The sequence below is a fragment of the Adiantum capillus-veneris genome, chromosome 21, assembly GCF_014529385.1.
Source record: "Adiantum capillus-veneris isolate H3 chromosome 21, ASM1452938v2, whole genome shotgun sequence".
NCBI classification, from domain to species: domain Eukaryota; kingdom Viridiplantae; phylum Streptophyta; class Polypodiopsida; order Polypodiales; family Pteridaceae; genus Adiantum; species Adiantum capillus-veneris.
This window is the reverse complement of record NC_140951.1, coordinates 102,641,678-102,663,666: the sequence shown is the minus strand read 5'-3', so window position 1 is coordinate 102,663,666 and position 21,989 is coordinate 102,641,678. Positions and strand designations below refer to the sequence as shown.

The following is a 21,989-nucleotide window of genomic DNA, read 5'->3' as shown; positions in this document are numbered from 1 at the left end:
TGGATCGTTTTTAACCACTTGCTGCAGTGGGTATAGTAACTGTGATGGCAAAGGTATGAATCGAGACAGCTATTTAACCTTCTGAATGAAAGTAGCCAATTGTCTTGTATCCTTTGGGGATGACAGCAATAATAAGGCTTCCACTTTCTCTGGATCTGCTTCAATCCCATTTTCTGAAATCACATGTCCAAGAAGCTTCACCCTTGGCTGCGCCAAATGACATTTTTTGGGGTTTAACTGACCCCCGCATTCATCATACCTTGCAAACGTCATTTCAAGGTTCTGAACATGCTTTTTCCTTGAACTGTGTACACAGAAATCATCTATGAACCCTTTGACAAACTTCTCAAGAAATGGAGCAAGGACCCAGTCTACTTTTCTTTCAAAGGCTCCTGGCCCATTTGTCAACCCAAAAGGAAGGCAACAAAAGAAGAAACAACGCCATGGCATGATAAACGTAGTCTTTTTCCTATCTTCAGGAGCAAGGATAAGCTAAAAGTATCCTGAATACCCATCACAGACACTGTATCTCTCGAAACCAGCCACTGCATCTAGCACTTGATCAATAAAAGGCAAAGGGTAAGGGTCTTTCTTGGTCACTGCATTTAGTGGCTTGTAATCAACACATACTCTCCAACGCCTATCTTTCTTTGGGGTGACTACGACAGGGCTCACCCATTCAGTATTATCCACTGGCACAATGAATCCTGCATCCAAAAGCTTATCCACTTCTTCCTTTAAGGCATTCTTCTGTTCCTTGCCCATCCTCCTTAGCTTCTGTCTGATTGGTTTTGCCCCTTCAACTAGCTCGATCTTCACAGGATCCCCAACAAAACCCCTTATTTCCTGATATGAGGTAATAAAAAGATTTGGAAACTTGTCCAACATTGCTAAGTACTCCCTTCTTTCTCCTTGTGTCAGATCAGTACTTAGCATATTTTGAATCAACTCTTTCTTCACTCAGCATATTTTGAATCAACTCTTTCTTCACTGGCAGTTCTTGTTTAGGTTGTATCAACTCTTCAAGTTGCTCTAGACGGCTTGAAGCATTTATATTCCCTGATAATTGTAGCACTTCACTAACTTGTTTCTGTTCCTCGTCTAACAACAAAAATGACACTTCACCCTCATCACTAGAACTTGAAGTAGTGCTACTTTCTGAGTCTTCAGAACTATCATCACTGGTATTTTCGGACTCATCATTCTCACTCACATCTTCAAGTGCCATAGGTTGTTTGGTAGTCATATCAAACGCCCTCTTTTCACCCTTCTTGCCATGCACACCGATTGTGCCCTTGCCCCAATCTTGGACGGCACCAACAGCTCTCAACCAAGGTCGTCCCAAAATGAGAGGAAAGGCTCCTAGACTAGCTGGCAGAACATGAAAGTTCACCATAACTTTCACGTTAAAGACTTCAACTTCCAAATTCTTGATCATCCCCAAACATTTCACCTTTGCATGGTTTGCTAGTCGAATCCGAAACCGAGAGCTTCTGCATGTAATGAGAGCCAGTCTCTCGACACATGACTGTGTGATCACACAAACTTGAGCACCTCCATCAATGTAGGCTTCTTTCATGCCCCACACTTGTGTGCCAAGCATTCACCAGAGAACAAATGTCGGGTAACTCTCCCACGGACAACACTCTAACTTGTCCATGCTTCGGCTCTTTTTCTGGATTCACTAATGACTTCCACTGCCTTTTGAGTTTGGGCACCATATTCATCAACTGTCCAAAAGTACAATCTACTTTCCTCCCAATCAGGTCTTCCTTTAAACTATAAGTTGTTTGGCCTTCTTTCAAAGGCAAATCTGCCACTTCAAATCGTCTACGAGGCTTTCTCTTTCTCTTGACTTTTGCATCTTCACCCTCCTTCTCCTTCCCTTTTTTTCGACTAGGCCCTGGTGCTGCATGGCCTTCCCTTTCTCTTTTGCCTATTGGCAACACATCTGCGTCTTTCTTTTCCATCCGCACAACACCCACATGACCACCAAAGGTTGAGGCTTGATTTTCCTGTCCAGTACCTTGATCTCCGTGTATATCCAATGCATAATCATTAGCTCTATTAGGAATCTGCTGAGGAAGTGGAAACATATCCCCTCCCATCCTTGTTGGCTTTGGACAATAAGTGCTGATGTGACCAAGCTCACCACAATTGTAACAAGTAGGAATGAACCTTCTCTGCGGCTCAAACCCACCTTGCCTACGACCCTGGTTAGCATTAGGATGAGCTTCACATGCCTGAGCCATCCCTCTACCACGTCCACGACCACGACCACCTTCACCACCAAGAACGCTAGGTCGTAATTCCTGCATCATGGTCATCATGTCTTGCATATTTCGTTGTAACTGTTCAGTACTACCAGCCCTTTGGACTGGTTGGCCTCCAGCTTCTGCCTGATTCTCCTCCTTTTGGCTACCATTATTTTGCTAGTGATTCGGTGGTTCTTAGTGAAATTTAAGAACTATCCGGCATTGGATGCGAAGTGGAGGGAGGAGGACGACCTAGCAGATACTCTTCAGATTTTGGAACTTTACCTTGAGGCTTTCCGCTTAGCTGCGTCTATTCCAAAAGATCCCGCGGATCAACACGATTGAATGTGGTGCAGAGGGGACTGCACAAGAGGAGAGTCGCTCCGGTTTTTTGTCACATAATGCTTGGATGAAATAGAGTCAATGATTTCCCTTTGGATGTCAGGGATACTGCTGTGCTGACAGTATTGGCTGTATGACTTTATGAATATTGAAATGGGAATTCTCGAACTTGAACCTGATTGATGTGTACTCTCTCATGTGATTTTGTTTGAGTGCAGGATTGGAAGACGAAATGACTGCAACGTTTTGGTCTTGAGAATCTAGGAACATGATCGCAGTAAGAATTAGCTAATCCGACATCAGTGAGGTCTGAGATGGATCTAGATGCGATTGCTAAATACGTTGCCAAGAATCATGGTCTTAGGTCTGGAATCAGTTTTTATGTGATTGATATGATGTGAATGTGCATTGACTGAGTCGTCTTTATGCAAGTGCTAGATTTTTGTTAGTCTAGTGCGTCAGTACTTAGAGTCAGTGTCTACTAAATTGGTTTATAGCCTCTGTTTGTTTTGCAGGCGTAGTCGAGGGCGATCACAACTCTTTCAAGAAAGGGGTATGTGACAAACTGATGACGTGGCATACTAATAAGCGTCCCAACTTATGGGCACTTGTCGACAAGGCCCTGGGGTCACTAGGAGTATTAAAAATTGGCGAGCGACTGGATGTACAGATTTTCCTCAATTCACATTGCACTCTTGACGTGGCTGTCCGTACGGATTTCCACATATTGTGCTGGCTGTGATGACGTGGCAGACCGTATGTAAGAATGCAATTTGCGTTGGCTGAATTGGACGCTAGCTTTTGGGAGTCCAATGCTTTTGAGTTGTAAGCTTTGCATGAATTGCTTTTCCCCCATAATAGCAAGATGCAAGCTTTTCCCCCATAATAGCAAGATGCAAGCTTGGCTATCCTACTCAAAACCTTTCTTGGAACACCTCTAATTATGCTTGCTGGAAAAAAGAACTCTCGCACCTAAAGAAGTTTTAACGAAAGGCCAAGGGCCTTTAGATAAGCCCCTTGGGCTCTCTCTAGCTCACTTTGTGCTGACGAGCCGGTGAGCAGAGGCGACCCAAGGGCAATTGTACTTTGCTCAATTATTAATATAAAAAGAAATATCGAAAGGGGGCGCTAGTCTTTGGGGCTAATCTCTCTGGGCACGGAACTCCGTCGGCCGTGTCGACTCAATTGAAATGTGAATGAAGTGTGAAGTGTTTAAAGTGATTCTCTCTTGTGTGCGTGCCAGATTCTAGACTTGGGGTGTCCAAGTTTGTTACACAGATCAACATGATCTGGGTGTGATGGCTAAGTTTGCTACGCCAGAATATCAAGATGTCACAAACTGCTGACGTATCAAAGCCCTGAAGAATGGAGCCAACTTGCAGATGTCGGCTGAGGGGCCTAAACTCTAAGGAGAACAAGTAACAGAAGAAGAAGTTCTACCAACTTATGGGGACCCCATCCGATGGGGCCCCAAGTGACGTAAAGGATTAAAAAGCAGGACCCGCACACATGCGTAGCAGTTGATGACGTGGTAGTTTCCGCTAATAGTGATGATGTGGTAGATTTCCGCAAAACGTGCTAACAGTGCTGATGTGGCAGTTGTGCGAAATTCCGTGATTTACGCTGACAGCTTTTTGGCGTTGCTTTTGGACCAGAAGCTTTTGAGTATGAAGGCTTTTCATGTAAATTGCTTTTCATAGGTCAAGGGTCTTTAATTATGTGCTAAGGGCTCATTCTCTTTCATGCTTCCTGGAGAAGGTGCAAAGTCTGGAGTACGGGCTTGTACTGTGTTGATGCAATATAAAGAAAAAATACCAAAAGGGGCGCCAATGTTTGGGGCCAATACTCTCTGAGGTGGAATTCCGCCACTCTATGTCGCATGTCGTCTCTTTCTCTTAATTAAGTTGTTATTGAAGTGTTAAAAGTCTGTTTAGTGTGTTCTTTTCTTTTGGCACGTGGTGCCCGTCTTGTGACAGTGGTATCAGAGCATAAGGCGTGTGCTTTTCTGAAAGCATACCGGTCCTACCAAAGAGCAGATAGAGCAAACCGGCGCTTCCAAAAGTCTACTGGAATTTTATTTGAAGTATCTTCGGGTCTCGACTCCGAACTTATTAGCCACTCCCACGCTTCATACATCGCGCATCGGGCGTTCTCCCATCTTCACCGCTCATGTCTTACAGGGCATAAGCCATAAAGATCACTTGCAAGAGAAGGATCCAAGGTTTGTTTCGAGTTGCTGTTTTTCTCAGAGGCAGTGCCATGCAGATGTTGATCTCTATAGCTACCAAGCCGCACACTCCAAGGACTTGGCAAGCTTTCAAGAAAATTTTTGCCCGATGTTATATGTTTCTGACATCTTCCTTCGGAGTGTGACTTCTGGCAGAGTGGGGTGTCCTGAAATGCTTACCATGGAAACGCTAGTAGATTTTAACTTGAAATTTCTCTCAACAGGTTTCTCTTGTTGATGACCTTGGAGGTCCGGTGTGATTGCTATGCATTGGGACTACCATCGCCGCCAAAGGAACACTACATGTTCAAGAGTTGATGGACCATGCTATGGTCGGCTATGACCTTATGAAAGGAATCTAACCCTAATTTTTGTTGCAGGTTTCATGATGGAATTTCAGTCGACTTTTCGAGCTCGGCTAATGTCGAGATTGCTATTAAAGTTTGAGTTTTGTTTGAACTTGTTTGGTGATTTTGTTTGAAATGGATGGTATCTGTTTTGAACTTGTTTTGGTGCCGTTTTGAAATGTTTGACTCTGGTTTTTAATACTAGTTTCATTGATTTGTGATTTACTCCCGGGTGGAGTAGTGACAAATGATGTTTCAGAATGCTTGCTCATTCATACTCATGGCTCGCACCCTTGTGGTTATTTGCGGGGGGAGTATTGAATGATTGAAAAGTGATGTTTTTACTCATGGCCCGGACCCTTGTGGTTATTTACGGGGGGAGTATTGTTGTTGTTACTCATGGCCCGGACCTGCATGGTTATTTACGGGGGGAGTATTAAGAAGTTTGAGCAATGGTTACTCTCAGCACCTCCAAACGACGCAGGCTGCGGTCTGGAGGGTGTTTGGCTGTAAAAGGCCTCTATATGTCATGGCTCGAACCTTTTAAGGTTATTTGCAGGAGAGTCATGAGGGAATCGTTGAATAGCTCATGGCCCTGACCTGGATGGTTATTTGCGAGGGGAGTGTTCATCGGCGGCTTTATGTTTCTATGTCTTGTAACATGCATATGTGAGCATTTGTGTTGCATTGTGATGTGCCAACCACTGAATATTCCTAATTGGATGAGATTGCCTGGGTATGTAATTTTAGTGCATCAAGACACCCGCGGAAGATCAGTGCGGTCTGGGTGTGATGGCTAATTTTACTACGTTGGAATATCAAGAGTTCCGATCTGGACAAAAGAAGAAGCCAACTCCTTGATCAAAAGAGCCGAAAGGAGAAGCTCCTTAACAAAAAGAGCAAACTGATTGTCCCTCGGAATGACCCTCGGAAATTTTTGAGCTAACTTGAGTTGTTTTGCAGATATGCTGTATGTAATCGCGGACGATTACTCTCTTTCAAGAAGGGGAGATGTCACAAACTGCTGACGTGTCAAAGCCGTGAAGAATGGAGCCATCTTGCAGATGCCGGGTGAGGGGCCTAAACCTTAAGAAGAACAAGTAACAAAGGAAGAAGTCCTACCAACTTATGGGGACCCCGTCCGATGGGGCCCCAAGTGACATAAAGGATTAAAATAAAGCAGGACCCGCACACATTCGTAGCAGCTGATGACATGGCAGGTTCCGGATTTTCCGCTGACAGTGCTGACATGGCAGCTTTCCGAAAAACGCGTTGACAATGCTGACGTGGTCGTTGTACGGAATTCCGTGATTTACGTTGGCAGCTTTTTGGCATTGCTTTTGGACCAGAAGCTTTTGAGTCTGAAGGCTTTTCATGTAAACTGCTTTTCATAGACCAAGGGCCTTTAAATATGTGCTAAGGGCTCATTCTGTGGCATGCTTCTTGGAGAAGGTGCTGAGTCTGGAGTACCGGCTTGTACCGTGTTGATGCAATATAAAGAAATACCGAAAGGGGTGCCAAGGTTTGGGACCAATACTCTCTTCTGGGGTGGAATTTCGCCACTCCGTGTCGCGTGTCATCTCTCTCTCTCTCTCTCTCTCTCTCTCTCTCTCTCTCTCTTTCAATTCAGTTGTTATTGAAGTGCTGAAAGTTTGTTTAGTCTGTTCTTTTCTTTTGGCACGTGGTGCCTGTCTTGTGACACAAGAACTCCGATATGGAATGAGAAAACCGATTGTCCCTCGAAATGACCCTTGGAAGGATCTTTGAATATTTGCTAACTTTGCAGATTTATTGTAATCGTGGATATTGCTCTCCTTTCAAGAAGGGAGGATGTCACAAACTGCTACGTATCAAGCCAGTGAAGATCCAACTAGGTTAGGGCTCCCTGAGCCTAAACCTACCTGACTAGATCGCGGCCGAGGGGCCTAAACCCTAGAAACAACAGAAGAAGAATTTCTCACTACCATACAATTCATCACCGAGTGGGCCAAACATTAAAAGAGTTCCCAATTATTAAAAGTCCTTCCAACTTATGGGACCCCGCCCGATGAGGCCGAAGTTCTTAAAATAAAGCATGATGCTGTGAAGACTTGCGTGGATAATTGCTGACGTGGCAGTTGATTGTACGGACGTTCCAGATTTTATTGACTGTCACGTGGCACTGCACGGATAGATCCGTGATTCCTGTTGGACGGTGTACGGATTTCCACGTCTTACGTTGCAGCTTGTTGGGCGCTAGCTTTTGGAGATCATATGCTTTTAGTCTTGTAGCATTTTATGTAACTCCTTTTGGAATGGCCATGGCCTTTTAAATATGAACGTTGGACTCTCTCTCTAGCATTCTTGTGGGAACAGATGCAGAGTAGAGCCACTGACATTGTACCGAGTTGAAGCAATATAAAGATATACCGAAAGGGGTGCTAGGGTTTGGGGCCAGTGCTCTCTTGGGGTGGAACTTCGCCACTCCGTGTCTCGTGTGCCTTGCATCTCTTTCCGTTCTGTTGTTCTGAAGCGCTTAAAGTTTTCTTGTTTGTTCTTTTCTATTGGCACGTGGTGCCCACCCGTTACAACACAAGCGCACGACCTTGAGGTTTCTTCCCTAAGCCTTGTTTTAGCACGCGTAACTGCAGTAAAAAAATATATATTCTCACTTCTATATGTCCTCTTGTGAGTGAGCTGAACAAGGTTGCATATTACTTGACCCACACTGTTTCCTACCATCTATGCTTACTACATTTTCAACCATCGTACAGGTAACTCGTGACAACAAACTTTTTAAAAATAAAAAAAACACAAGCAGCCCATATTGTCATTTTAAGCGTTTCTTAACGCCTGTAAGATGCGTTTTATAATACTATGTGCCCTTAGGTGCCCACATATGCTAGTGCACTTGAGCGTATGGTCATAATATGTATGGTGTCTTGTACTGAACATGTTTTCCATTCTGATGGCCTGGACACATTCCAAACCATGTTTTTACGCTTCTTTCATTCCCATTTTTAATGTCTCGTATCTAGCAACCTCGGAGCTGTAGTTGATTTTCTAAATCCTTAAAAGTATAGATAGTGTGGGTTGTGTGATAGTGAATTGGGAAACTTTTCTTCCTCCAGAATCGTATTTGACAAGCATAGACTACGGGCAGTGTTTCCCTCTACGTTGTTGAAAAAGTAACTGTTCTTTACTCCAAGACAGCCAAGAATTGCTGTTGAATTGCAGAGCTATCGATCATCAATGGAGTGGAAACTGTTTTGCCACTGCTGGTGCACAAGTAGATGTATGGGACCACAACAGGTTAGCCTTTTGTGGCCTCCTTAGACAACAACCCCCCCCCCCCCCCCCCCCCCCCCCCAACAAATGACATGCGCACACACAAACGCACACCCACTGCATGCATGTATTCATTACTGCAAACTTGTGGTATATCACGCGCATGACAGCATGAAAGTACAACATTGTTTATTGTAACAGCATGGTCTTGTTAACATCTGTAAGAGACCTATTGGTCTACGAGATAAAAAGGTTTACATAAATATTTATGTCTTATCATTTTACCCATCCTAGAGAGAAGGATGGTGTAAAAAAAGAAAGTGCCTTGGGGGTGGGCGGAGTGCCAGAAAACTATGGATTGTAGTAGTGAGCTGTTCTAGCCTCAGAGCTGAGATGTTTAATAACTTGGATTTATTTGAAAGGTCAGAGCCTATCGAAAGCTTCTCTTGGGGCTCAGATACAGTTATCTCTGTTCGCTTCAATCCTGCAGAACCGGAAGTGTTTTGCACCACGGGAAGGTGATAATTTTTTTTTCTAGCATTATTTTCAATTTGTTGCTCGGATAAGCTTTATGTAATGGTTATTTTTTTTTCAAACAGTGATCGGAGCATTGTACTGTATGACCTTCGCATGGGAACTCCACTTCGAAAATTAATCATGCAGGTATACAATTTTTGGGTGTTATGCTTAAAACTTGTTGTCCCCCTTGTACAGTATTGTTTCCCTGACAATTTTTTAGGGAGGCTTGTCCGTAACTAATCGATTACACATTCATACAGACACGGACAAATGCTATTGCCTGGAATCCGAGGGAAGCCTTCAATTTTACTTCTGTAAGTGTCTTTTGGGTGACAAGTTACACAAAAGATGCCGACTTTATGTTTTGTCGAACTAAGAACACTTTTTTAAAATTTGCAGGCTAACGAAGATTGCAACTGCTATTCATATGATATGCGTAAGCTGCAGGGTGCACTATGTGTTCACAAAGATCATGTGTCTGCTGTGTAAGCTTTAGCCTTGGACTTTGTCCTGTAAGCAATGTTTGGCTGTTAAGAAACCTAAGGGCTACAAAGCTGTGCATTGAGCCCATTTTCATCTAGCTTTTCGGGTTTCATTTATGAGGCTTTGCAAATTAGTCAATCATATGCATTTATTGCATTTGGAGCATCCTTCTATCTGCGACTCTATTCGCCATGCACAGTATATTGGTATGCGAATATATTATAAGCTAGTGCTCAGGAGATTCATAGTGATGCTGTTAGTTTTTGTGTGTTTAAACAGCAATCCGTCACAAATCATGATTTGTACAGATTGACTCCAGAATTATGCACTGAACTTCCTGTTTTATGAGACAGAATGGACATTGATTTCTCTCCCACTGGCCGAGAGTTTGTCACGGGGTCTTATGACAGGACGGTCAGTAATGTGTCTGGTAGCTTTTTTCATTTAGGCAGTGCAACGTCCTGATTTGTTTGTCATAATCAAAAGGTTCGTCTCTTTTCATACAATGGTGGCCATAGCAAAGAGGTGTACCATACCAAAAGGATGCAAAGGTAGCTTGTTACTTTAGTTTGTCTTTGCCTGTGCTCATTAATAGCTGGGATGATGCACACTGATAACTTTTGTTGTGTTTCAGGGTTTTTTGTGTTAAGTTCAGTGGTGATGGCACTTATGTGCTTTCGGGAAGTGATGATACCAATGTTCGCTTATGGAAGGCAAAGGCATCTGAACAACTTGGTGTGGTAAGGAGCGTACCTGTTCTTTTCTAATGCAACATTTTAGATAATGTTTGTATTCCTCTTGTGACTGCTATTGTTATCTTACAGCTGCTTCCAAGAGAGAAACATAAGCATGCTTACCATAACGCTCTAAAAGAGCGCTACAAGCACCTACCAGAAATCCAAAGAATAGACAGGTACATATTATGCACACTGTATGGATAACTTGTGTTCAGAGCATTTTATGAAGCCAAAATATTTCAGGCATCGACATCTCCCCAAGCCTATTTATAAGGCGGCCAAGGTACGACGCACGGTCTATGATGCTGAGAAGAAGCGAGAAGACAGGAAACGAGCTCATAGTGCACCTGGGGCCGTCCCACATCGATCTGTACGCAAGAAACGAATTGTTGCAGAACTGGAGTAACAGGTCCCATGTGTTGGGTAGGTTATATCCTCATTTCAATAATACCAGCAATATGTGCTAATATCAACAATGTTGATCTATTGTTGCAGCCACACCTTTCATCTTCCTGTTCATGTATGATGCCTGCAAGAACTGCGATGAGCATGTACCATAGCGACAAGAAAATGGCGTTTCAGGGGCTTGAAATGCAGAAACGGCTGTTTCCTTTCCTATACGTCAAAATGTTTTGCAACAGGTAACAGAGCAAACACAATAAAACAGTAAAATTGCCGCATGGCTTCAATGACTTATGGTAGTGTTAGTGCCCACTGCCACGTGCGCGCAGAGGCAGAGAGAGAGAGAGAGAGAGAGAGAGAGAAGGCAAAAGCAAGAAAAGAACGAAGCACGGCTTCTTTGGCTAATCAAGCAAAGCTTGTGCGACATGCACGGTCAAGGGGGACTTGTATAGAAGGCTATATAATGTGAGACCCCCCTCTAATCCTCTTATTCACCTAGTCACTGGATCTTCAAGCAGCAGCAGATCCAGAAACGGTGTTTGTAATTTTGCAAGCTTGTTTGTGTCATGAAAACAATCAATTTTTACATACAGACTAATATCTCCTTTATAGATAGAGGGATTTATTTCGAGAATCTTCAGGTTGATTTTATGATTGATACTATGAATTTTTAGGATTGGCTGATTTTTTGAATATTTGTTGCTTATATTTTTGATTAATATCTTGCATAGTCTAATGTTTGTGCCTCAATATATATGTCGTTTTTTTATTCATTTATGGTTGTTTAAGCCATGCAATTTGCTTTTACGACGTGCTTTTAATTGTAGGCAGCATCAGGTCAGTGCACAGCTTGGTAGTTTGACGCCATCTAAATCTATGGCACGTACATATTGAGAAATAAATAGCATGAAGGCTTTTAATGCATGGGATGGATGCCACAATGTACATGGTTTTTGATGCATGGGATGGATGCTTTGCCTAGCAAATGGATTTAACAAGAAGAAGTTCACATCAAGAGATTCTAAGCCTACATGTAAGGCTAGATTGGTTTCTAAAGAATTCAAGCAGTAGCAGAAGTTGATTTCTAGTATAGGAGTTGGTATAAGCATAGCGATAAAAGCCTTCCATGTGAATCTACTTAGACAATATGTGGGAGATGTGCCAGAGCAGTAGGACGTTTTTGGTTAAATCTCGAGGTTCTTTAAAAAATACTTATCTCGAGCCTTGCACCCTTACAACCCCCTCACGGTTGTGGTATGTTGCATCGCTAGATTACAAGCTTGTATGTGCTAAGCGGAGGTAATATAAATGAGCATGCTAACTTTGGTGGCTTAAACCAATGTAGCTAGTACCACTTAACACGAGTCTTTGTATAGAGAAAGCCTTCATAACCTCTTTCTCCATTCCAAAGTGGTTTGATTGGTGGCCTTCCTTGCCCCATAAATCTATTATTATCAAACCCTGCCCTGATGATTGATACATGTGAGGTCTTTTATAGTTTGGTTCGTAATACATTGAATAAGCATCAAATGCTCATTGAGTTAGATGTGTATGTGTACCAGGAACTTACTACGTCCTAGGAACGACCTTGTCATGAGGGGCAAATTTTTCCCAGAAACTTGAAAAACCTTCAAGTGTGAAAGCTTAGAAGTCTTTGCCAAAATTTAGAGGTATTTAGACAAGAATATACTAAATTTTGTGACTATTTGGAAGTTTTTCCACCTTCAAGTTCTATTTTCAAAGGTAAATTTGAAAAAATGAAGGTGGGACTCAGTGCAAAGCTGGTCAATACATGAACACATGCAGATTTTTGTAAAGAGACCATAATTAAAAAAACAAATATATCCTATCCCTTAGAAGCATGCAAACACGTTGGAAACTACTATTTTCAGCTATATAGTACTCTAAACCTCACCATGATAAGTTCTAGGGTGGTCATTTGCAAAATTTTAAGATGAGCTATTCTAAGCTTCGATATGAAGATAATGTCACTGTCATCCTTGCCTTTTGTTTATAGCTAAAGTGCTACAAGGTAGAGCATGAAGATAATGATAAATGGCCTACAACCAATGTTGTATATGACTAGGTACATCATATACAACATTGTTCTTCATAAGTTATGGGTTGGAGGATGGCATGGACTACACATTTGGCTTGGACTTTCTCATTGGAATACAATGGGTTCTTGAAGAGGGTGCCAAAACGGACCTTGATGAAGCGAAAGTGAGAGATTTGACACCAAAGTTTTCTTGTTTTGGTTGTTTCCCATTATAGAAAAGTAATAAAGTAATGCTAATTAGGTTCTTGAGTGCTTGCACAGATGTTGTGAGCATATGTTAACTAGTACATCATTTGGAATAGTAAAGAACCTCGTTCACCTTGCCTTGCAATGGGATGAATGAAAGGTTCAATGGAGAGCTCTTTAGAATGCTCACAAAGATGGCTCAAAATCATGTCAAAGACTTGGGATTTGGAGCTACCTTGTGCTTTATGGGTATGCATGACCATAGTAAGATCAAGTACTACTTTCTCTCCTTTCCACTTGGTGTTTGGCAAAGAGGCTTTACTTCCCATTGAGGTGGATATTCCAGCTTTGAGGTTGATTTGTGAGCTTCAAGAGGGAGGTTATGATGCATGCAAAGAGAACCTTTTGTATCTACAACATCTACAATTGGCATTATGAACAGGTGTTGAAGGCTAGTCAAGCAAACACAAATGCTAAAGTGAAGGATAAAGCTATCAAAAAGGGAGATATGGTTCTTCATTATGATAGCAAGCTTGATAGTACGTTTCAAAAAAAGTTTCAACTGAAGCGGTAGGGTACCTTCTTAGTAATAGACAGGCTTCCAAATGGCACTTATCAACTTGCTTACTTGGATGGTACTCTATGATGAAGAAATTTCTACATTGCTTTTGTTACCTTAATCACAATGCAGGCTTCATCAAGCTCACATTGATAATTGGGAGGAGGAAATAAAACTGCTCAGTATGATGTCTCATATATGATGAAATGAGTTTCCGACCAAGCAATGCCCATGAGCTTCTAAATTCCATGTGATGCACGTGAACTATTGCTGCAAATTTTGTATGTTAATCTTGTACCTGGTTGCCACTAGTACATATATAGAGGAAAGTCCCTTGTAAGAATATGGTTTCCTTGCTCAATACAATTTTGTAAGGTTGGAATTCGGAAGTAGAAAGCTTCCATTTCGCTTTATCATAGTGCTCTAGTTTTATATGATGCTGTGGCTCAAATTATAAGCTTGAAACTTTGAAGAGTTTGATTTTGTTGTTGGCTATAGAGAAATTTTAGATATTTTTTGTGTGGCGCTTTCTTAGCCTAGCTTGTAATATATCCTCATCACTTATGGTATCAAAAGGTTCCTATATATTTTTTTTTTTGTGGCCTTCAACTTCATGGCATATTTGACCATGTTAGAGTAGCTCATGATGTTGAATGCTACAAGGAAAAGTAGAAGATAAGCGTCATTAATTTGTTGTGACTATTTTGACGCGGAAGCGCCACCACCGCCCCCCCCCCCCCCCCCCCCCCCCCCCCCCCCCCCCCCCCCCCCCCTTTTTTCCTGCAAAGCGGCAAAAAAAAAAGTGGGCTAGGGTGGTCAGTAGGCTTGCGTGGAACGCTAGTGGGCAAGACCTCCCAAGTTATTCACTATGGAGGCGATTGATATTATGCTACAATGTTTCTTGGTTGATCCAAAGGGACACGAAGCTTTTTTCTCTAATGAATCACTTGCACTTTAATTGCGTCTACATTTATGCTAATGCTCTTGCCATAAGCACTTTCCCTCTAAAGCTAAGCTTATTTACCCTATCTTAAGGCATGCATATAAATAGTTACCTAACTATCCTTGATCAAATACTCTACTTGTGCATACCATGAACACTAAGCTCTTCATAGAGCACGTGGGTCTCTCTCATTGGTGCTATCGAAGTGGGTTGTTTCCATCCAATTAGGTCCGAAAGAGGAGTGATTTTTATTGAGATGTGCAAGTTCAAAGGAGTTTTTTCTTTGTTTTCAAAGCAAAAACTTTTGACTTGAATCCATACATCCCTTGACCCATCAAAATTGGGTATTGGTAAGTAGTTCCATATGGATTGCAATGAGTTTTATCCCCTGTTGCTTCACTAACTTTGCCATTTTTTAATGGCTACTGACTTTTTGGGCTACAAGCTCCATTATGCTATAACTATGTACACACACATGCCACTATGTTTCATCTTATACAAACTTCTTCCATCTTTTTCCGCTAGGTGCAAAGTTACTTATGGCTTCTTCATTAATTGCACCATTATGTTTAGTGACTCCTAGTACAAGCTATCCATGTCTTTGTGCATCATTGGATAGAAATGTACAACATAAGTATATAAATTCATATACTATATATATAACGTATGTCACTGCTTGCAAGGCTTTGCATCTGGTTTAAGGAAAATTGTGCGCTGACAATTAAGTTTTGTTTGATCATTCATTTTGACATAAGGAGCAATAGGGATTTTATCTTAGGCTTTGTGGACTATTTCATTGCCTCAAGCCTTTCCCACTAGATAAGTTTTCCTCACTTTGTACCTTTTTATGTAAGAGAAAACAAAAATATGTACTATTTATCAAATAAAGACTTTGTAGAACCACATGAAGAGGTTTTTATCTTCAACTTTTTGAATCTTTGAGTAGATTCCAAAAGTTGAAGATAAACCACTTCCTATGGTTCTACAAAGTGGGCGAAGAGAAAAAATAAATTTCTTTTGGTGAGAAAGAGTCCAATTTCCTACCCGGGACAATGTCTAAAAGTGTTTGCGGAAGAGCAATTGTTTTGAGAAGGAACTTGGACATTACATTTGTTCTTTATCCACAGATGGAGGGGGAGAATACTTGTCAATTTGTTGATATATGCATCAACGTGCAATTATGTGTATCTTCTCTTTACTACAGGTGATTGCAATGCCATGTAACACATGATGTCAAATGGAGGTGGATGCCGAAAGGGGATAATAAATTTGACTGGCCATGATTTTTCCAAAACATTGTGAACGGGCCCAAATACTTTTTGTAATTGAGCTCTTGTATTATTTTTTGATTTATGCAGAATACAGGGCTCTAGCATTTGGGTGGTCATTGGGAAATTTTTGAGATGTGACAAAACTTGTGACGGATACAAGCCATGCTCCACAATTCTACTCCCCAACTATTCTAGATCTCTCTTTTTTGGCCTGCTCAAAGGGCAAGGCCTTAGTGTTGCCTCACTGTTTTTGGTCTTAGCTAAAATCATTTGTGGGATTTTCAAGACTTATCTAAATTTCTATTTCTATTGGTCCTTAGAGATATGATAGAATCAATGGAGGTGGAGAGCAAGAACAAGTGCTTCAAGTGTGAGGGCAAGATCGGTTGACATGTCCTTGCTCCCCACACTTGAAGCACTTGTTATCTTTACAATAACAATCTAGCCCTTTAGGTGAGAGTCTATTTTCACCTTTGTAGACTCCTTTATCCTTTGGCTTGTTGTTTTCGAAATGGATTTTGGAAGAATTTTGCATAGCATAATTCTCCACCTTTTGCATATTATTGTCCTTAATTTCCATGGGCTTAAAGTTCTTGAAGTTTTGTCATAGACTTCACAATTATTATATGTTGGAGGAAGTATGGTGCAGGAGAATATCAGACATATACGATATAAGATCTATAAGAAGTGTTCACCATCATGAGCTATATTCTTTAGTTACATATAATATTCGTTGTGGTCTTTTGCAGGCCGTTGTGAATGTTTTCACCGACCCTGTTTAGTTTGAATTTGAAAAGAAGCGCCAACCCCCCCCCCCCCCCCCCCCCCCCCCCCCCCCCCCCCCCCCCCCCCCCCCCCCCTCATACCTGACAAACTAAGCTTAGGGGTTCCCTAATGAAGAAAACAAGTGGCATCTCCAAACTTGCAAAAGGGTACCTAGCAAGTAGCACTTCCAAACTTGCAAAAAGGTAGAGTACTTACAGTTGATCAATTTTGTGCTTTTATGTATATATATATATTTTGAGAGTGCTTAAATAAATCCATGATGTGAATTCTACAAATGGCACAATTATCCACAACTATATCTGCAAAAACAAACGTGTGCAAAGGGTATCTAACTACCGGGGCATGGTGCAACTTCTAGAGTACTAGTAAATGGTTCATGCATTTTGAGAAATTCGGGTAAGGCAAGCCTAAGCTAGGGGTTGTGTTATGAACGCTTAATGTGAGTTTACAAGAATAAAGAAATATTGCAAGGGGCACCTGTTTCGGGGCCAATATTCTCTCGCTACTTGGTGGTGTTGCCAAGCGAACTGTTAGAGTAAAAATAAACATCTCCATTTGATGTTGGTGTTTTGTTGGTTTTGGGTTATTGTCTTGAGCCTTTTCGTTTGGTCGATTTACAGTTCCATTGTCATCTTGTCCGATGTAAATCGATTGGATGGAAAGTCTCAGGATCAACATTTACCAATAAGAGGAATAATCTTTGTGTAAGTACCATTGACCATCTCTGTTTTTATTAATCTACTAAGTAAAATACAAAAAATAAAGCTATCTGGCTAAGGATGGAAGAACCATGATGGATTTTGTTTTCTTGCTTAGATTAGGATAATTTTTGAATTTTGACCGACTTGGCGCCATCTCCTCTTCAGTTAAAAATATGGAAAACCTTTAAGACAAAATTTTAAGAGGTTTTTGGAAAACCTTTACATGTATTTAGGCAAAACTACACATGCTTATATACTCAAATGACCTAATTTTGCGGGTTCGCACACACATATATATGTATGTATGTGTGTGTGTGTGCGTGCAAACACACCCACACACCCACACACATACATGTATGTGTGTATGCATATATGTGTGTGTGCACATATATATGTATGTATGAATGTATATGTGTGTGTGTATCTGCGTGCGCGCGCAGACACACACACACACACACATATGCGTGTATATATGCCAATGCTGGACAACCTTGCAGATTGTTCACAAAGGCATTGCATCGTGAGAAGTTGAAATCTTTCCGCAAACTCGTCATATCCTTGGGCATGATAGTGAACCAATGTCCATGTGCTACAAGAATGCATTTGTTGTTGAAATACTCTATGAGGTAGTCTTCAAATGCCACCGAGCATGTACTTGAAGGAGTAGTAGGCAAGTAGGCTTATTCATTTCTGGATGGATTCTTGGGCTACAATCAATTAGCCATACCAATGACATGTCTCTGTTATATTCATCTTGCATGTATGTGATAAGGAGACTCAAGTGAAGCTAATGAAGGAGTTTCATGAGAGTCTATGGGCTAGACATCAAGGCATATAGGCAACATTTTCCAAAACAAAAGAGAGATATTGGTGGAAATGGATAAAGACTGAAGAGGGTGCTACCAAAGTAAAGATTGGAGCTGAACTATCTTTCTATCCCTAGGGAGACTCACGTACTTGTAATTAGTAACAAGTGTTTTACTTAGTTATCACCATTTTTAGGAGCCTTTACAATGGCATGCAATATCTCTATGAGAGAATGAGCATGTGTGTCCTGAGAGAGTGGGGGTGGATGCATACCTATAAGCATGGTGAAAACCAATTGGAAACTAACAAGTTCCCATCATGATGCTCTAATCAACCCATTCAAGTGATGCATTAGAAACTCTTTAATTGAGTGGTCTTATGGCCAGCTTAAGACTTCACTTGTATTGTCACTTAACAGACATTGAATTATTCTTGGAGGACCAAATTGCTTCTGAGCCTTCACTAATTGAAGGTCTTTATCACGCCTCCACTCTAGAATATCTTCAATGAATACCTGCAAAAGGAACAACTAAATGGGAATTATAGACAGTGGGTCCAACTTAGCCATATAATCCAAAAAAATTTCTAAAGCCAGCGCCCTGGTTCTCCTAGAACATATAAACAAAAATGAGCATAATAGTCCAAAAGACAGATGGCTTTAGACAAGTGACTAGGGGTAACACCAAAAAAACTCAGTCTTAGAATTATTTTTGTACAAAGCTATAAGAATGAGGTTTCATTCTAGTGTCTAAGTACAAATGTAGATTTGTATAGATTGTTCCATAAAGTGGCAAGAGTCTGGTACATCAAGGGTGGAAAATAACTAAGCCAAAAAAATTCCAAGAAAGGAAAGAGTTCTCACCTGCATCCTTTCAAACAAGACAACAAATATGTTAGCCTTGGCGTTTACAGGTGTCAGTGGAATTTATCAGTTTTTATCCATGTCTATCTTACAACCTTTTTAACTTAAAAACTACAGTCCAAATTGAATCATTTATTTCCATGTTTTTCAAGGTGTGATTTTGTTTAAAGGTTCTTTTTAAACTTGTAATCAAAAGGTCATCACTCCTTTAAGATACAAGTGCATTAACATAGGTTATAGATAAGGTTATTATATACCCCATTCTTGAAATTTTTAAATTGTTAATAGCTATCTATATAAGTAATATTCTGATCAGAAGGCCGCCACCCCTTCCAATCCAAGTATCATATTCCCGATTTTTGCTCATAGAGCATTTTTTATTTTTTTTATACCCATCAATTTGTGAAGTACTTTACATTTTTGCCTGTAGAGGTCTTTTGAATGAGTCAAGTGATATAAAAAAAGAACCAAGTATATTCCATTCCATAAAAACCTTACAATCTGCATGATTAACACAAGTAAGGCACCACGTCAGAGTGTAGTACACCCTAGAGAAAAAATAATCAATGTTTATTGACCCAACCTACATGCCATTGTACCCATGGCCCAGATTGTGCAAGGCCAAAAAAGATAGAACAACTTTGCCCACTAGGTAAAAAGAAGGGTTAATCATAAGATCGTGGTACTGAATCATCAAAATAACAACCAACTCAGCATATTTTAACCAAACGGATCTGATAAGTATTATGAATTTTAGCTCCATCAGTTTACTGCACAACAGAACAGTAAAAGATAGTTCATTAGCCTATGATATACCAAAGAAGATGTTGCATTATAAATACCAAATGGTAACACGAGAAAGAAAACCGAGTCCTCTCATGAGATAACCACATTCATCAAGTCCCACATAAAACAACTCTTTATTGTTGTGTAAAAAAACCTGTGTATCGGTCAATATGATGCAGAAATCGTATATGAGTTAAGAAATCTTCATATTATGCAAATTTATCAATGCTATATCATTCCTAAAGTGAGACCCCATTATTTTGGGCCGATGCACAATAAAAAATCTGACACCACATTTGTACTCTATTATTTTTTTCAAGCTAGTGTAGTAATACTCTGTGTAAATCCTGAATCCAAAGTAGCAGGTCAATTCCTTGAGATGTAATTCTTTTATGATCATTGTAAAGGTCCATGTAAGCCGGTCACTAGCCATTTAGAAAGCCCTAAGTATAAAGGTCAATAACTTTGAAAGGAGGCTTATCTTTGGAGGAGAAAGAGCTCTGTTGTACGTACGCTCAAGCAACTACGAAGCTCTAACTTATAATCATTGCAACTAATGATTGGGTAATCCAATTTTAGTTTTGAAACTTGCATTGTGTTCCTCTTTCCATTCTCTTTAAATCAAGTGCAAGCATTTTGAGTTTCGTAGAGCTTCGGGACTACGCGTTAGTGAGTCTTAATTGAAAATTTGAGTGCTTAAATCACTATTTTTTGATGTTTTGACCATAGGAGAGTGTTCCGAGACCATAGGGCGACCTTTCTAGATAGTTTTGTTGCAATTTTATGGATCTTTTTCATGATGGATTGTGATTTTGGTACCTTGTTGGATTGCGATTAGACTTGGTAGGATAGTGTCCCTAAGTGTCTTAGACCTCCTCCTAAAGTTTCATTGCATTTCGAATCCGTTTGAGTGCCGAAATGGCATGATGACCTAGAGAGGTGGGAAAGGACGTAGGCAATTTTTCCTTGATCGTTGAGTAATTGATTTTCTTGTTGAGTTGTTGCATTAGCTTGTTAGGTTCACTTCTTGAGATTGACAACCTCAAAGATTCTCTGTGCCCCATCTGAGTCACTTTTTTGAGTATTGACATTATGCTAGTGCCAGATAGCTATGCTACAGACGTCCGTTTCGGCGACCCGCTAACATTGGCACCATTGTCAGGGATAATGATCCTTAGATGGTGAGTGACCTAGTGCATATTTAAAGCGTTTTTTTTTAAAGATTTGTCTCCCATTCTATTTAGACCATAGCAGTGAAGCAGCTAGACACGGGGTTTAGTGCTTGGTAGAGTTTAGAAGTCGAGGACTTGCTAGGACTATTCTTGAGAGGTAAAGAGAGTTGTGAGTGAGATACCCAAAAGCATTGCATTCTTGGATTTTCTCGTTACTTTCAGAGTGCTATACCGTTTTTTATTTCGAACTTTATTTTGTATCGTTCTGTTTGTTTTTGTTTCATGTTTTATTTCAGTACTTAGGAGTAGGGTAAGTAGAAACTACCACCATCAAATTTGGGCTGAAAGATCAGAGAAGAAAAGTGTGAAAACCATATTTTGGCACAAAAGACCATAACTCTGAAAAAGTTGAAAATTTGATGGTCAAAGCATCAAAGTTGATTCAAACTCAAAAATAGCTTGCAAAAAGGGATAAACAAGCTCATATGAAACAATCTGAACAACTTCCTTCCAATATTGCTGAGAACATGGAATGGATCGCAATCCATGTACCTCTATGAACAACTCATTGGAAGTTACCACCCACTGCTGAAGCTTGGTCTCAGACACCAGAAACCTGAGTGTGAACGAACATAAATAGACCGCTAAAGTACATCTAAAATCAAGAAATTGGAAAATCTACACAAAACCTTGGAATTCTATTAATATTTGGGAGAAGTAAACTTTTGGTGTTCCAAATTCAAAAAGGGGCGAGATTTGGCTTCTACAATGAATAGAGAACCAGCATAACAAAATTCATGACAAAATGCTTCTAAACATGGATCTTGATCCATGTATCTTTTTGACATTTGGGATTGATATTTGAACAATACATCCTTGATAACTAGTGGAACAACTTTGCCAAAAGGGACCGTAGCAAGAAATCAAAAAATTGATCAAGACACAAATTTTTTGTCAGATAGCCAAAAACCTCAAAGCAGCCACAAAATATTACTTTTGGTTTGGCAAAAGTGATTCAAATTCGAAAAGATTTGGGGAAGAGTGTCACCATAACAGGACTATAGATTGACCAAGTTTCATGTTAAAATGAGGTCAAACATGGATCATAATCCATGTACCTAATCATGGTCTTTGGGTCAAAATTGACAAGTGGATAACTAATACAAGCTAAAACACATTTTCCAAAAGAACCATTTGCAAAAAAGTTATAAAAAGTGATTTAAAAGAGCAAAAAATAAAACATTTTCAAAACTGTCATAACAGATTGAACATTCCAAG

The 21,989-nt window shown here is 40.5% G+C and overlaps 1 protein-coding gene across 2 annotated transcripts in view; it reads left to right on the top strand.

The window, feature by feature from the left end:
- Positions 1-11,255, top strand: part of LOC147431451 (WD repeat and SOF domain-containing protein 1) — a 127,341-nt gene extending 116,086 nt beyond the window's left edge. The window contains exons 8-18 of one of the 2 annotated variants that reach the window (XM_086494046.1): positions 8,388-8,462; positions 8,861-8,956; positions 9,038-9,101; positions 9,218-9,271; positions 9,357-9,442; positions 9,794-9,854; positions 9,927-9,991; positions 10,075-10,180; positions 10,265-10,353; positions 10,421-10,586; positions 10,673-11,255. In XM_086494046.1, the coding sequence (XP_086350172.1) occupies positions 8,388-8,462; positions 8,861-8,956; positions 9,038-9,101; positions 9,218-9,271; positions 9,357-9,442; positions 9,794-9,854; positions 9,927-9,991; positions 10,075-10,180; positions 10,265-10,353; positions 10,421-10,583 (859 nt within the window). In that variant the 3' untranslated portion in view covers positions 10,584-10,586; positions 10,673-11,255. Of the gene's footprint in view, positions 1-8,387; positions 8,463-8,860; positions 8,957-9,037; positions 9,102-9,217; positions 9,272-9,356; positions 9,443-9,793; positions 9,855-9,926; positions 9,992-10,074; positions 10,181-10,264; positions 10,354-10,420; positions 10,601-10,672 lie in introns of both variants that reach the window. The other variant, XM_086494045.1, reaches the window with a different exon arrangement.
- Positions 11,256-21,989: the final 10,734 nt, after the last annotated feature.